Source organism: Pan troglodytes, chromosome 5, assembly GCF_028858775.2.
Source record: "Pan troglodytes isolate AG18354 chromosome 5, NHGRI_mPanTro3-v2.0_pri, whole genome shotgun sequence".
Classification (NCBI taxonomy): Eukaryota; Metazoa; Chordata; class Mammalia; order Primates; family Hominidae; genus Pan; species Pan troglodytes.
This window is the reverse complement of record NC_072403.2, coordinates 179,972,044-179,988,961: the sequence shown is the minus strand read 5'-3', so window position 1 is coordinate 179,988,961 and position 16,918 is coordinate 179,972,044. Positions and strand designations below refer to the sequence as shown.

The following is a 16,918-nucleotide window of genomic DNA, read 5'->3' as shown; positions in this document are numbered from 1 at the left end:
TACCTCCCTCTAGAAATCATTCACCACAGTCCACACATCACAACAGCCAAATACAACCTGTGGTCCTTGAACAGATCCTTTTGCCATAAAAAGCATGACTGGGATAGTTGGCAAAGACTGAGCTTTTTATAAATTTAAAATTTCAAAAATAAAAGATAAAATATACAGCAGGCACTCAATAAACAGCAACTTTCTGAATTTTAGCATATCACTTAGAAAAGAATAATACATATGCTTTTTGCCTCACTCTATCTGTGACAATGCTGGGTTTCCTTGAATCTAGGGACCTAAGACACACTACGGAAAAATACTTCTAAGACATAGCACCCTCCTCACCGCCCCTATTTGTTAAATCAGGAAATCCCTCATACATAATCTAATTAACTGAATTTTTTCACACATTTAATAATTTTATGTGATTCATGAATAACTTTAATTCTACAACTCGGCTGTTTAAACGACAATTTCATTCATGGAACAAATATCCATCGAGCGCCTGTATTGTCCTAAGCTCCACGTACACATCAATGAACAAAACAGACAAACACCCTTGCCATTTGGGAGCTTCTTCTATTCTTCGGCAGAGTTTATCTGTGGTCATCCACTAATAATTTTAGTTGGAGCGCTGACAGTCCTCCTTCTTCTTTTCCTGAAAATGCTGCATGCCTATTCCCTTCCAGCTGGTACCCTAGGTCAGGTTTTTAAAAAGTTCTACAAGCACTACTTATTTTTTCCTCTGCTTTCTACCTGACTACAGAAAAGCAATGATTACTGAACATCAGAATGCCAACTGTCAGTGAGAATGGGCACCTCACGACATTTTCACATGGCATTATCTTCCGGTTAATGTAATACTGACCTTGTAAAGCATAAAAATCATCCCTTTACTAAGATAACCAATTATCATCATCTCTGACAAGAAAAATGTTTAGCAATAATATTAGTAATACAGCATTTTTAGTGACACTTATAAACAAGGAAATACCAAATATATATTTTAGAACAATAAATCAAGCCTCCTTCCTCCATTTCTGGTATGTTTTACATGATCACAATTAATACAGACCAAAAAAATGACAGTTACTTAGACAAACTATAATAACAAAACTCCCTTTTTAAAATCATAAAATAGAATGATACCAGAAATGAAAACAGGACTGTTTCATTTCTCCCTAAAACCCAAGCCCCTGCACACACAGTTGGTGCTGCCTGCCAGTCAGCTCTTCTGCCACTCCCAATTTTCATTTTTGGAAGATGTCTTTGTTCCAGTTTCACAATAAACTTCAGTTTTGTGGCACCTGTTACTCCATGTTTCAACTCCTTCATTCAGAGCAGTAATCACATACCTGAGGGCAACCACTAGGCTCTTTTCCTTCCTAGCCACCCTATACAAGCAGACAGCCAACATGCAAGCTGAACATGTGGACTCCACATGAACGGCTCATGGCATTTAAAGAACCCGAAATCCTCTACCATTTTAAGGTAGGTAATTTATCATACTATATGCAATAGAAAATTTAATGCCTAAATTTAAATCCTGAAGCAAAACTGATCACGTACTACTGATATATTGACTGCACTCCCTATCTTTAAATAGGTTGAAGTTTACATTATAAATTTCAGACAAATTCTGGCAAAATGAGGAAGCTCTCCTCATGACTGATCTTCTGGTCTCTCTAAATCCAATCGCATTTCCTGAAGCACAGCTCAGCTCACACTATGCTGACCAGACTCTTGTAACTGCCAGCTGCTGTAAAAATTCACAGCAGCTTCCTGCATAAGTTATTCACAGCTCCATGAACCTCTCTCGTCATTCTCCACCCAAATCGCCCCTCACCTCTTCCCATTCTACCTGACTCATGTTCATGACTTGGTTGATGTTCTCTCTACACCAACTGTCTTTCTGATGCAAGATATATGCCCAAATCCTCTCCATCATTCACCTCCGAGGCTCACCTGCCAGCCCACTCACCTTCCCAGTGTCAGGGAAGGTATCATCATTCACTTATGTTCTCATCACATTGGATTCTCTTTGTTCTCTTTGAGCAGTGAGTCACTGTGTCCTGCATTACAGCTACCTCTGCAAATGGCTCCTTCCTCCAACTCCATTAGAAGCTTCTTGAATATAAGGAGCTCTGTCCCCTCCAGAAGAGCTTCTCAATTAGGTTGACTTATAGTTTACCAACATTGATCAATAAGGAATTTGGCCAATTTCCTATTTTAAAAACCTAAGATGAGGAGGTCTGTAATTTTACTGAATGAATAGTAAGTTAAGAAGCAACTGATATGCCCATTATATATGGGTTAGCAATAAAACTGTAAAATTACTAGTTTAGAAAGACAGATACAAAAGCACTTCAGGCTCTGGCACCCAATGTGCCCTTTTAGGAAGGGAACTCAAATCCATGATTGTCAGGAAAGGCACAAATAAGACACATTCTATTTTCTTATATATTCAGAATTTATCCGAATTCTAAGTAATAACCACTTCTTTTAATTCCAAGTAAACTGAATTTATAAGTATATCTGTTTGTCACAAAAGGAGGTTTTCATTTAAGGAAATAAGCATTCATGATAGGGCCAGGCATGGTGGGAGTCATCCCAACACTTTGGGAGGCTGTGGCGGGAGGACTGCTTGAGGCCAAGAGTTCACGACCAGCCTAGGCAACATGGCGAGATCCTGTCTCTACAAAAAAATTTTAAAAAGTATTCATGATTATTAGAGACCTCAATTCAAAACACCCATTAAAATCTAAAAGGTCTATTCAAGGTTGATCATAAAAATGGAATTTGATTAAAAGTCAAGACAATGCATCACGAAATATATTTTGAAAATACTCTTAGACACAGGAAGACAAAACAATGTGCAAGTAAAGAATACGGATCTGGATAATGTAACAGGTATCCACATTTTGGTCGGCATTCGGGCCTCCACTTCACGGACTGCTCTGCTTCATGGATGTTTCCGTGGACACATTCCCTGTCCACTGACCCTGCACCTTCTGTACACACTCCTTTCCTGCAGACCCACTGGCCCTGTTCACATGCCCTTCCCTCCTATCACCTCTGGTTATTTGGATCCTACTTATACTCCAGGTGCAGCTCACAGTCATAAACTGATCATAAAAATTCTAACTACAACTGCTGAATGGAGAAATTACAGTTCTACTGGTAATTATCTTAGCAAAACAAAATTAGAAATGATTACCCAGAGATGAAAGAACTCTAGGAAATGTCTATTTGTATCACATCAATATGGGCAATTACCTTCAACCCGAACCACCACAGTCTCTGTCCAACTACAAGGTGTCCACCTGTCCAAGGTTTCTCAATCTGGCTATGGCAGTGCAGGCCTGGAATGTGCACCCTGACTGGGGGAAGAGCAGAGTAAAGAAACTCTGCTGCATCCCTGCCTCTGCTGCTGGTCAGATGCCTCAGCAAACTGTCGTCTGTCGAGCAATAACAATTCCTTAACATTATGGAGCTCTCACTACCTACCCCACTTCATTTGAATAAATGAGAACTGTACTGCCTACGGTTAAAAAAAAAAACTGTATGAAACAATTTATTAATTTCAGAAATATTAAACCACTTAATTTAGGTCTTATTTCTAAACAATAATGGACAATCTATGTAGTCTATTAAGGCTGAACTCAAAATTTATTAAAATAATTAGTGTCTTTATATTTACATGCGCACACAATTAAAATTCATTTTATGGTAAGTCTGTTTCTTTTCCAACTAAGAAAGAACAGCCAGGCCTAGAAGCTCTATGTTCTTTGCTGCTGTGTGTCAGCATGTAGAACATTCGAGTGTTAGCTATGTAATTACCAACCAAAAACAATCACAGAAATGTAGAAACAGTTCCAAGAACACTAGTGAAACGGTATTAAACACTGTGCTGTTCAGTATGGCAGTCGGCAGGCCACAGGTGGTGACAGAGCACTGAAAATGTGGCTCATCCAAACTGAAATATGGAAATGCAGAGACTTAGTATGGAAAAAAGAATGTGAACTATCTCATTGATGATTTTTATATTGACTACATGTTGAAATAACATTTCTGATGTATTCGATAATATAAAATATGGTATTAAAATTAACTTCACTTTTTAAAAAAACACAGCTAGCAGAAAACTGAAAATTCCTCATGTAGCTCATATTATATTTCTATCGGACAGTGCTGCACCAATAATGTAGATTTTCATAGTATGTTTGTTATGAGTAATGATAGGTACTAGCAACACATTTACAATTACGCAGATAATATGGCGAAAACAAGATTTTACCATACTATAATTTACATGCTAACATTACACATCCAGATTTCCAACCAAAAGAAAAAAAAAAAGAAAAGCAAAAGAGCCATTAAAATTGAGAACACAATATTATAGATAACTCCAGAAAGGCTAAATAGTTTTAAGGATTACTTGCTTAAAGGTACCTAAATATGGTATTTGAAAAGATACTATTGCATTTTAGTCCATTTATTCTTTGCAAAACTAATTATTCAGGATTACTCATTCCTCATTTAACAAATCAGTTTCTTTAAAGAAACGTTGAGGCAGAGGTCTTCTGAAAAGCAGTTACAGATTCAAAAGGCATCGGGAATGACAAATTTCATTAAGCACAATTTTGGAATTTAATTAACCAAACTTAAATACCAGAGGTAAATTTTTAAATATACTTTTCCCCGTCTGGAGGCCCCTGAGAACATTTGCAGTACAGCATCCAAACTGCTATGTTCAGCCTTTGTGCCCTTCAATGTAATTTCAGCATATCAGAGGATACCCAACATGTAGCACACACTGGCAGAAGATTTAGATCTTGTATCCTTTAAAAAAAAAAGGCAAAAAGGAAACACAAAGATCACTGCCTGTTTGATCTTAACATTTTAATCTTAAAATGCCTCTTGAAACTGCCTTTCTTTCCATTAAAAAGGAAGAAGGGGGTTTCAGAGGGGGGATGGGACTAATGAGGGAGAGGAGAGAGAAGAAAGGAGGACAAAAAAAAGGATGAACCAAAGCTGTATCTGAAATTTACCTGTAGAATGAGTTACAAGAGAGAATGGCAATAAATGAACCAAAAGTTATCAAAAATTATAATAAAAAACAGAAATAACTCAGCTGCCATACATTCAACTTTCCCTAGAACTGAGAAAGAAGCACGCACCTATAAGTTGCTTTGTACATCCGATGAGAAATGGCAACAAGGAAAAGACTGCTCCCCAAATGTCTTCTCTAATTCTTTTACTGCACCTTTTCAGAAGAGGGCTTATAGAAGTGTAGGTAGTCTCCCCACACGCACAGGGAGGCTCGCTCAGGCAGAGCCTAGGCTTCAAACATTCCAGTAGCAAACCCTGAGTGCGTGTGGGAGTACAACGTGATAAACAGCATAAAGACATCATTAAAACACAATCCAAAAAAAAAAGAAAGAGCAGGAGGAAGAAAGATCTGCTGGCCAAATCATCATGAATCCAACCCTATTGTTCTCAGGTAAGAAAACCTAGCCTGGGTTCTCTGGCTGGTGATTTTAGAACAATAAGTGGCTGGAATGACCTCAGAGCCCAGAAGTATTTCAGTCATCAGGCATGCTTCTGTTGACACTCTGCCCGCTCGCTGCTCTCCTCGGGGCTTTTCAACTGCTTTACTTCTAGTCAGATAAGTAAATCCAGGCTTGGGTTTTAAAAACATTCTAAAGATCTCTCTTCTTGGGTAGGAATTACCTTAATTTTGAAATAATCAGTTCTAAAATTCACTTTGTATATGAATTCTACATTCAGCAACCTTGGAAGTCCATGGTAAGTTACCCCCAGCAGGTTTGGTGCTGTGAGCAAGGTAACTGAGCTTGATATCTATGAGCAAGGCTGTAGTTCCAGCTCTGGGTTTCGTTTATGCTTTGTATCAACTACAAACCCAACAGACCACATCTCTCTCTTCCCTCTCCATAAAATGAAGGGAACGAAGGTGGTCCCACAGATGGGATGCAGGAGGCCCATAAACCCCGAAAGACCGCACGCGACATTTGCAGGTGTGTGCATTTCACCAGGGTAGAGTGCACAACTCTCCTTAGCCTCGCAAAGCGGTGTGCGACTCAGCAGATTTTCAGGCACAAGAGACCACTGGAGGCGAGCCTGACACTCCTGACAAAGCTCCCCAGAGTCCTGGCCTGTGCAGAGGATGGGTCTGGATCACTTAAGATTCCACTGAGAGAGATGGGGCAAGCCCGGGGCAGTGTGAACCTCTGGGCTACCCCCACAGCCAATATTCTACATCCAGGTAAACTCGACAAATTATCATCATTTTCTATGATGGCTCTTTAGAGGATCAACATTTTATGTTCCTATTAAGTTATTTTAATGTTGTACTTGAATTCAGTATTTCAGCCAATCCAAGAAATCAGCACTTAGGCCAAAATTATAAACCAGGTAAAAATAGTATTCTTTTATATAATTTACTATTTTGCTTTTGACACACAAATATATTGTTTCCAAATTCATAAGAAGCCATGAGGGGCAGTGTCACTTCATACAACTTAGTGGAAAGATGTTTCTGGCATCTCCGTGGAAGAAATGTAAGCACAATAGGTCTTTGGAACTGACTAAAAAGGAACCCGGAATTTCCTGACTTCATTTGTTTGACTAGGTGTTTCCCACATGGTCATAATTAGGCCATTAAAGAACACAAGAGAAGGTCGCAAAGTCTTCAAAGGACTAAATTACAGTTTATGCGAGAAACTGACTCTCTGAACAGTGAGAAGGCATGTTAATAAACAGTCTTTACCATCTCATTTTTAGGGCATAGGAATCTTATATTTTAAGCTAAGATTTTAAGATTTTAAAACTTTAAATCAGTACATTGTCTAAAAGCATAAACTTGAACATACTTAAGGCATTAATTAACCATTTATTTTTAAATAAAATAGTAAAATATCCTAAGTACTTTTAAAAGTGTCATTTTTATGTTCACTTTTAGAAAAAACAGGTTTTAGAGAAAGGCTGTAGTTAAAACCACCTAATGGGGCCAAATACAGGTTACATCATAGATATTCTTGTCCATGTCTTCAGCAAGTTACATAGCGGCAGTTATCATATTTAAAGCAACCTTCACCATATTATACCCAGCAGGATGAAATATCATGGCTGTTTTCTTAAATAAGAAGCATATAGAAGGCTTATGTTTTTATGAAGCTTAAGAATTTGCAGCACAAAAGTAGCAAAAACAAAGAGTGTGTAATTACAAGCTACATTAAACGGTTGTTGCTTCATGAGCAAGTTAATTATTGACAGGTTTAAACAAGTTACACTGAAAGAAAAAGCATTCCTTCAAGACCACAGTGAGCACGAGAACACCGACAACTGCCCCCTGAAGAAACTCACCACTGCCTGTGTTCTTCCAACAACAGAGAACCACATTTTCATTTCCGGGACCACAACAACTTCATGAACTGAAAATCAACCGTCTACTTCTCTCAGTTTTCAACAGCAACCAAGACAGCTGGTTTTTCAAGACCGGGATCACCACATTCTGCGCTGGATGCTATGACCCTGTATGGCATTTATCAACACGACCTAGAACCAACGCAATATTCAGGCTCTTACGTAACCAGTCCACGCTGACTGCTATTCGCTTTGTACTTTTAGACTTTAAAAAGACTTGCAAAAATAAAAAGGAGGGAATTGTTTGTAATTTTAAAATCCAAATTAAACAGGAAGCATCATGTTGTCCCACAGATGACCAAGAAGTAGCCTGCTGATCGTCCCCAAAAGCAATGTTTTAAAAAGTAAACTGCATACCCACACTGCTTCCAAATCATCTGGATTTCATAAAACGTAACCACCATGTGGAAGGCGAGTCAGGGAACTTAACATCAAAACATGGTTCAGGGTTACAGCAGCTAACCCATACACCAATTTAGAAAAGGAAAAAAGAACGGGCCAAAGACAAAAACCACGCAGCTTATAGAAAACAACAAAAGCACACAAATGACTAGGGGTAAAATTTAACTACACAAGTCTATAGGTTCCTCTGCAGAAAAAACATATACCACACACTCATGAGACTAACAAGAATACAAACAGCAGGTGATTATCCAATACCAGGCTCAACATGCCTGACACAGCTTCTCTCTCTGAAGAGCTGAGGTAACTATAACTATTACTACTATATTAAAGGCAAGGAAACTGAGGCTTTGAGAGGGGGTGCCATGTGCTCCGTGCTCCAAGGCTGCCAGTGGCAGGAGCAGAATATGCACAGCAGCAGCGTGACTGCAAAGCCCAGACATAAACAGAATCCTACGTGATGCCGCCACACCAACAGGCTCAGTAAGACGCAGGGCAGGGCTAACGGTGAAATCCCCCTGTATACTGCCCTACCCTGCACTCAGAATACACCCCTGAAATCTCAAAAATACCTCCACTCTATTATAATAATGTAGGCAGACCCACATACCTATCAACTATACAGTGTTATCTCGGCAGTGTGTATGTACTAGATGACTTTCCAAGTACCAGAAATTACAAGTAAACTGGGAAAAAAATGGACTGTATTTAGTAATCCAGTATGCCAGGGAACTGCTAGATTCATTTCTCTCATTTCAAGAAAAGGCATTAACAGATGCTTCATTTCTGAAAATGTTACACTGTCCAATTAACAGGCCATTTTCTTTATTTCCTTCAGAGCATCTATATGCTGACATCCAAATTTCATCTCTAGCTCTAACCTTCTGAGCTTCACTATCCAGCTATCTACCAGATAATCTATTCACTCACCTGAACAGGCATCCCACATCTCCAGTGTGACATGTTCAAAGCTGAACTCCTGATGCCACCATGCCTGCCCCCTTCAGTTTCCCTGCCTTTGTAAATCACACCTCCATATGTCCAGCTGCTCAAGACAGAATCAAGATTCATCTTCTTGAGATTCATCGTACTTCCCTCTTTCATCCGCTACTGCAACTCATAAGCCAATCCAAAAACTGCCATTCAACAAATATGTATCAGTACCTACCATAACCAGAAACTGTCAACCTTTCAATAGTGGACAAGAGAAGATGCCTGCCTTCACGGGGTGTCTGTTCCAGAACGCCTTTGTCCTCTGCACACAGAGCAAACCATCCCGTCATCTCCACTGCCACGACCCTACTGTAAGCCTCCACGACCTCTCATCTGGAAAACTAGTACAACTTACTTACTAGTCTCTGGTTGTACTTCTGAGCGTCTCTAATCCATGTTCCAGAGTTGTAAAAATAAACTTTAAAAACTGCACTCTCATCATATCATGCCTCATTTAAACCTCAAGGGTCCTTATTTCACCTATAATAAAATCCTCAGCTCTGTCCAGACCCACCATCACAAGGCCTTTCTTTATGAAGTTTTATTGGAACGCAGCCACGCTATGCCACAAACTGCCCTGTGGCTGCCATGATAGCAGAACTACTCAGGGCAACAGATTCCACATGGCCTGCAAAGCAGAAAATCTCCACAGTCTGGCCCCTTACAGAAAAAGCTTGCTGACACTGTACTCTATGATCCGGTCCTATCTGCCTCTCCACACACCCCACATGGCTTCCCCTGACAGCCCAAACTGGGCTGAGCCTGTGCACAGGGCCCGCTGCCATCCTTGACCTGGCTAACACCGACTCATCCTTCAAGTTCAGCACTGACTTCCACTCTGGAGCGCAGTTGAGACATTGTGCAAACAGCCATGGATAATGACCATCGATCATATAATTCCTCACTCATATTATTCTGTCTCATCTTTCAAGTGGTCAAGGGGCATGTGCTGATGAAGTGACTAAGATCACAGACATCTCACCAGGAGAAGAAAACTTTTATCACTAGGTAAAAAAAACTTTCATGAGCGTCAAATCCACGCTTAGTCTCACTAAATCTATTTTATAAGCTGATGATTAACCATTTTACTATTGTTATTATGAGACAGGGTCTTACTCTGTTACCTGGGCTGGGGTGCAATGATGAAAAAACAGTTCACCACAGCCTCAGCCTCCTGAGCTCAAACCATCCTCCTGCCTCAGCCGCCAGTGTAACTGGGACCACAGGCGCACATCATCACACTCAGTATACTTTTTGATTTTTTTGTAGAAATGGGGTCTCACCTTGTTGCCTGGACTGGTCTTGAACTCCTGGGCTCAAGTGATCCTCCTGCCTCGGCCTAAACCCATCTGCTGGGATTATAGGCATGAGCCATGGCACCTGGCCAAGTTAACCATTTTAGAACTAAATCTGAACTCCCTTTTCTTTCTTCCAGTTTTCAATTTATACACATTATTCACTGTGGAAGGTATTTGAAAAGACCAAAAACAAGAACAAAGTGAACATCATCTACAAGTTAGGGAGGATCTCTCCCCACTTTAGGAAAGGGACACACAGGTCTATGTCCCCAGCAAAGGGAAGAGCAGGGCCTTTCCAGCCACTCTCTACCTCTTCCCGTCTGACTCCCCACGGAGGCAGCAAAGCCATGCATGGGAGAGTGAGACAAGGATGCCAAATAGAGCGGGTGCTCAAAACCTCTTCAGGCTGTCTTTTGGAGTGTCCTGCTCTAAGGGGACAACTACCTTCACCTTCCTCTTACCAGGGAAGACTTGCTGTGTGAGTGACCTGAGGAGGGGGAGGGAAGCATGTTTAATTCAGGAGTCACAAATTTGCAGGTGCAGTGTAGACATGCACATCAGACACATCCCCAATCTAGCTTCAGCTGGTGAAAGGTCCATCTTTTTGACTGTATGTACCTAACCTTCTATACTGTTACTATGCCCCATTAAGCCCCAATTCTATTAATATAGCCTACAACCCAGTTAGAAGTACTATTAACATTGTTATTTCCTGGTCTTCTTTACAAATCTTTGTAAGTATCTTTTGTTAATTTTTTTTTTTAAATGCTGGAGATTTAAAGTTTAAAAGTGAAAATTTACACTCTACTTTTCACACGATAGGCAGTAATATTCTCTTCTGAAATATTATTTTAACTATTAGACACCACTTTCATATTAAGTTTATTCTAATACTAGTAAAAGTACAAAGAACCTAGTCTTGAAGTTACAATATACCCTGAAGCTAACCCCTGCAGACTCCTAAATCACATTAGACTCACGGAAGCCAGTAATTCTACTACACTGATACCTACTGTACCTTTTCACCACAAATGACAAATATTTTTGTAATAGCAAAGATTCCAGAGTCAGTTATTTTTATGACGAAATTACTTTCCATTGACGATACAGAGAGAAGGTTGTGTTTCTTCTGAGGCTTCCTTGTGTAAGAGCAAATGCAAAGAGGACATACAGCAGCTCAGGAGACTTCACACCCCACAGAAGAGGGGATTAGGGATTAGCAGAGGCTGGGTGTGGAAGAGCTGACCAAGTGCAAGGATCTAAAAACAAGAAGCAGAGACAGGTGTGGGCAGCAGCATGGATGCACAAATGGGCAGAGGCCAGGTGGAGCCCATTCAAGCAGCATGGGCTCCCTGGACTCAGGCACAGTCGGGCACTCCTAGGGCTCTGCACCCGTGCCTGAGCGTCTGAGCTGAGGCACTTTTCCTGACACCTTTTGCACTCCTTCCCCTCTCCCTCCCAGGTTCATAACTGGCAGAACCTTCCTTCTGGAGCTCCTCCTTGAAGTGAGAGGATTCTCCTCATCTGGGCATCATCTGACTGTCACCTGACACTGGGGCTGGCACCTTGTCCCTCAGCCTCTTGCCTGCATTGCCACAGTAAAACTGAACAGAGGCTCAGGTGTGACTTTCAAGCTGGCTTGTTGTCCTAATTGCCCCCTGTCACCCTGCCAAGGACAGAGGTCAAAATTCAGAGACAAACAACCAGAGGCCAGAGGCCACCCAGGAGAAGGTGAGAAAGTGCCAAGTGAACCCAGAGCTCCGCTCCTTCTGCCCTGCTGTAAGGTAATGCTGGTTCCTTTATACATCCGGAAATCATGCGAAAGAGAATACCAAAAACTCTGAAAGACTGAATGCAGAAGTAAATTAGACTTGAATCTATAGGAAACAAATAGTTTTGTACTGCAAGATACTTCTTTTAACTGGAAGAGGTGGACACTGATCGTGGAAGCCCCCTACTTCCACCTCCACACTCTTAAAACCCCAGGTAAGAAGAGCATTTAAAATAAGGTTACAGGATGAACATAACAGAAAATATGGAGGTTACATTCTGCCCACAGATTTGAGTACAGTAGGGTAATTTGTGATTCTGATTTTTTCCTGAAAATGGGCATTGACTCAGTCGGTAAGCAAAGAGAAAACATAGCTCTATGGCTGATAGTTCCCCTTTTCCATCTCCAAATGTTTGAGTCCTGGTCCCTTAAATTGCAACAGCCTGGAAACACGGCCTGTGAGCAGGACCCTTACCAGGAGTAAGCAGAAATTCTAGATGGTGAGGTGGACTGAAGGGCCCTGGACTACCCTCTGCCTGCACAGGTGAACCCCACACGTCTTGGTCTCTGAGAGGCAGCTCACTATGCCCCACGTGGCACCTTCGACCCATACGCTAAAAGGGTTCAGGTTCCTCTGACGAACTCCTGAACAGACGCCCACCTTTCTTCCCAAGTTCTTCTAATCCATCCTGCACACCAGACCCAGATGAAGCCTCCTAAAATGTCAGTTTCATCACGTTCCTCTTTTGTTCTAAATCCTGCATTTCTTTGCGGTGCCTACAAGATAAGGCACAGACTCCTTAACCTGTCAATCAAGAGTTTTAAAACTAATTAAGCACTGCTTTCCTTATTCTGCTCTCCTTAGTAATCGCACAGGTCTCAGCTTGTCCAAAAGTGGCCCACACAAGACTCGTTTCTTCTGTCTCTGCTTGTGCTCTCACTCCCACCCACAATATATCTCCCTTATTCCTTTATTCCAATTATGTTTGTTCCAAGGATTAGCTGAAACTCCACTTCTCCCAAGATGCCCTCCACAACCGCTACAACGCCCATTCATCTTCTTAATTTCTCCAAAATACACAAAGGTAAAGTTTTATGGTACTTGCACTAGATCTTAATCACATATTGTTTCGTAGGCATTTGTGTTGTTACGACTAAGATTATGGATAACAAATTTTCCTGATAGCTAATTCAGTGAGAGTTGTGCTAATATAGCTGGTAATGTGTTATTTTAAATAACTTCCAGGATTAAACTTGTGTAACAGCAAATCAAATACCCACTCGGTAAAAAAAATTGTTCTTATTTGCTATTTTTCAACAAGTATTTTTTGCCTACTATATGCTGGGGACTGTGTCTGGGAGTGGGGATAGCTACAGTGAAGATGCTACAGAGTCAGTCTGACAGGAAAAAAGATACCAAACTCATGATTTAATTCCAGTTCTGAAAGTACCCTGATTTAGGGGACAGAGATGAGCAGAGTGAGCTGCCAGGAAGTCCTTGCAAAGTAGGACACAAAAGCTTTGTTAGCACTTTGGGAGGCCGAGGTGGGAGGACTGGTTGAGGCCAGGAGTTTGATCGAGATCAGCCTGGGCAGCATAGCGAGACCCTGTCTCTAAAAAAATTTTTTAAATTAGCCAGGCATTGTGGTATGCTCCTGTAGTCCTAGCTACTTGGGAGGCTGAGGCCGGAGGATCACTTGGCCCAGGAGTTCAAAGCTGTGATTGTGCCACTGCACTCCAGCCTGAGTGACACAGCAAGACCCAGCCTCTTTTAAAACATAAAAATAAAAAAGGTCTCACAGCATGATGGGACAGTAGATGCAAATATGCCCAGCCAGGCAAAGCCTGTGTACTTGTTAGACCACTTATTAGCTCACCATCTAGCCTTCGGTTCAAAGCCAGGACCTCAACATTTTTTCTCATACTTCTGCACTTGTTCGCTGCAAAGCTGACCTCATGGCCTGCCCCTATACCCTCATTTCAAACGGACCCTTCACAAATTAGAGCAGCTGAGGAAGAAAAAGCTTCGGTGAAAGCTTTTAAAAATCACAGGTCTCTAGGCAATGGGAATGGCAAGGTTTCAAATGATAGTCCGTTTATTTCCAAATCAATATTCAGGATAATATAATTCTGGTATAAAGAAAATAAACTAAAATTTTTGACTATTAGCAATTAAAATATTTCTCAAGGCACATTAACTGCGTAATTCAGAAGGCACTTCTATCATATTGCTATGTAACAGTTTCAAGCTTTTCATATATTCCCTAGAGATAGAAACAAAAATACAAATTGTAGTGGCCAAAGTGTTATTTTTAAGCAAAATATCAGCAAAGTTGACTGAAACATTAGTTACTGAATATTAGCTAAACACATATTTGTTTCACGGAAAATATCTAAATATGATTCAAAGCTAAAACTCATTCTAAGCAAACATAATTGAGATTCCATATTGGAAGAGGCTCATGAGTGAGTAACACCAAGTCACAATACTCATTTCTTTAACTCAAAGAAAAGATCTGTGTAGCTTTAAATATCCTGCCAAAACTAGCGGGTGAAGGGATTCAAACCCCAAGAATTCCAGGAGGGTGGTCCAGCAGTCAACACCTATCAGAACTATATAAGGCCTAGGTTAAGAATGCCATTTCCTAAGCTCCACGCCAGACTTACTGGAAGGCACCTGGAAATGAGAACCAGAAATCTCCTTGTGTAGCAAAGTCCTTAGTGGTTCTTATGTGCACTGGAGTCTGAGAAAGGAGTCCAGTGGCCCACTATGATGAGGTGACAGCCCTGTGCCCCACTCCCACGATGCAGTTTTCTGCTGTAGCAATGCTTTCTCTCCTCACTGTGCGAAGCAAGTTTTGACTATGCCTTTAAATTGTTTCCTTCTGAGCACCATCTGCTCAATCTCAAAGTATCACTCTAGCAACATTCTCAGAGTAGGAGACCATCCCTCAACTAATTGGGCCCAGTGAGCACACTGGCTTCATTCATGTAACACCATTCCTCTCCTACGCAGAAACAGAACTGAACAGGCACCTTATACACAGGTGGTAAAGTACTCCCACACGACCCACTCTGACAACCACTGATTCAACGCCGAAAGACTGGAGAGAACAACTCGCACATGACTAATTGGCCTACCTTTGCTGCAACAATGCTAAGGCCCATTCCATTCTGCTTTTTTAGGGTCACAGTGATTATTTCAGGTTCTTTCCTCAGAGGCTGAGCCTAAAGGATGAAAACAAAGGTTTATTTTATGACTGAAATGGAAGTGCTTCTGTATGGTCAGACAACTCATGATCTAGTCAATCATGTTCACTGGAGCAAATGGGGAAAGAAAAAGGATGAGAAGATAAACAGTAAAAAAAATTTCAATTAATACAGATACTCTTCAGGTATTAATCTGGTAAACTAAATCGATATTCTTGACTCAAGTCTTAAAGATGAATTTAGTCATAAATGCTATTTAAATGTGATTTGAAGAACTTAGCTTATAAAATAAAATTAAACCCCCATTACTATCAGGTAGAAAGCCTGATCGTAAGGACAAAATTCAATTTTCACTTTATTACCTTTCAAAATAAATTACCAGTCTTTTTGTGTTTTCAAAGAAGAAATTTAAACTTATTTTACACTATCCACGGGGAGGACTGCAAAAAATGGTTATAACAAAGATGACCTAACATCTTTGTCTCTTGTGAAAACCCAGCAGTCATTTTATTTTAAATCGCAGCACCACGGCCGCTGCAGGACTCATGCAGCAGCACCCAGAGCGCGCTGCTATTGAGTGAAGCCCGCCTGGCTGGGTAAGGAGCCTAAAACTGACAGACTGTAAGGCAAGACAGCTCCTGACAGACTCAAAGAATGAGAAAGCGAAATTACTCATTGAAGTTACGTGTTCTATACATGTCATTCCTATACGCCAAAGAGTAAACAAAATTCAAGAAGAAAATTAACAGTGCATACACACTAAGGAGGAACTTAAGTAATTAAATATATAAGCAGGAAGGTACCTTGCCAAGAGGTGGTAATTATACATATGGCTTTTTAATTTAGACGGATAATAACTAAAGCTTGTAAGAGACTATTTTAAGGAAAATAAAATTAGTTGACATTAGAATTATTATTATTTTTTAAATCAAAACCTGAAATCTCCTGAGGAATCTTAGGATAAACTAAAAAGACGAGGAATGAGTGAATCTACCTAGAAGGTACTTGTTTTTCCACAAAATTGGGTAAACAGAAGTTGCTGCTGTTATTTGGGACTTAACAGACAGCAGTTAGTAAAGTCAATAAAAAGTATTAGGGGCCGGGCGAGGTGACTCATGCCTGTAATCCCAGCACTTTGGGAGGCTGAGATGGGCGAATCATTTGAGGTCAGGAGTTCGAGACCAGGCTGGCCAACATGGTGAATCCCCGTCTCTACTAAAAATTCAAAAAAATTAGCCAAGTGTGGTGGCGGGCACCTGTAATCCCAGCTACTGGGAGGCTGAGGCAGGATAATCGCTTGAACCCAGGAGGCAGAGGTTGCAATGAGCCAAATTGCACCACTGCATTTCAGCCTGGGTGACTGAGCGAGACTCTGTCTCAAAAAAAAAAAAAAAAAAAGTATTAGGGGGGTATGTTCACTTTGTCAGTAGTTCAATGTGATCATCTATTTGGTACAAAAGAACGATCATCAATTAATTCAATTTCTGGAGATGGCCATGATATAATGCTCAAACCTAAGGTATGCCAGGAAGCCAAATTAATTACTTTGAATATACAAAAATTCCTGTTTGTGTTTAAAACTGTCTATATGAGGCAAAGTAGAATTGTTCTTAACATGTATGAAGCTGGGAAATTTTGGGATTTACCACTCTTTCAAAAAGATATAAAATATTACTAAATGGCTTGATATATATTTAAGACAAGGCAGAACTGACTATAAAAGAATGAAATATTTCTGCCAAAGAATTTTAAGAAAATATTTTAAGGTTATCATATTAACATGTTTTAAAATATGTATTAAGACCGG

General features: G+C 40.5%; 1 protein-coding gene across 37 annotated transcripts in view; it reads right to left on the bottom strand.

Moving 5' to 3' along the window:
- Positions 1-16,918, bottom strand: part of AFDN (afadin, adherens junction formation factor) — a 145,978-nt gene that overhangs the window by 29,434 nt on the left and 99,626 nt on the right. For all 37 annotated transcript variants that reach the window (XM_016956634.4, XM_016956646.4, XM_063813683.1 and 34 more), the window contains one exon: positions 15,043-15,129. In XM_016956634.4, coding sequence (XP_016812123.3) covers positions 15,043-15,129 — 87 coding nt within the window. The remainder of the gene's footprint in view (positions 1-15,042; positions 15,130-16,918) is intronic.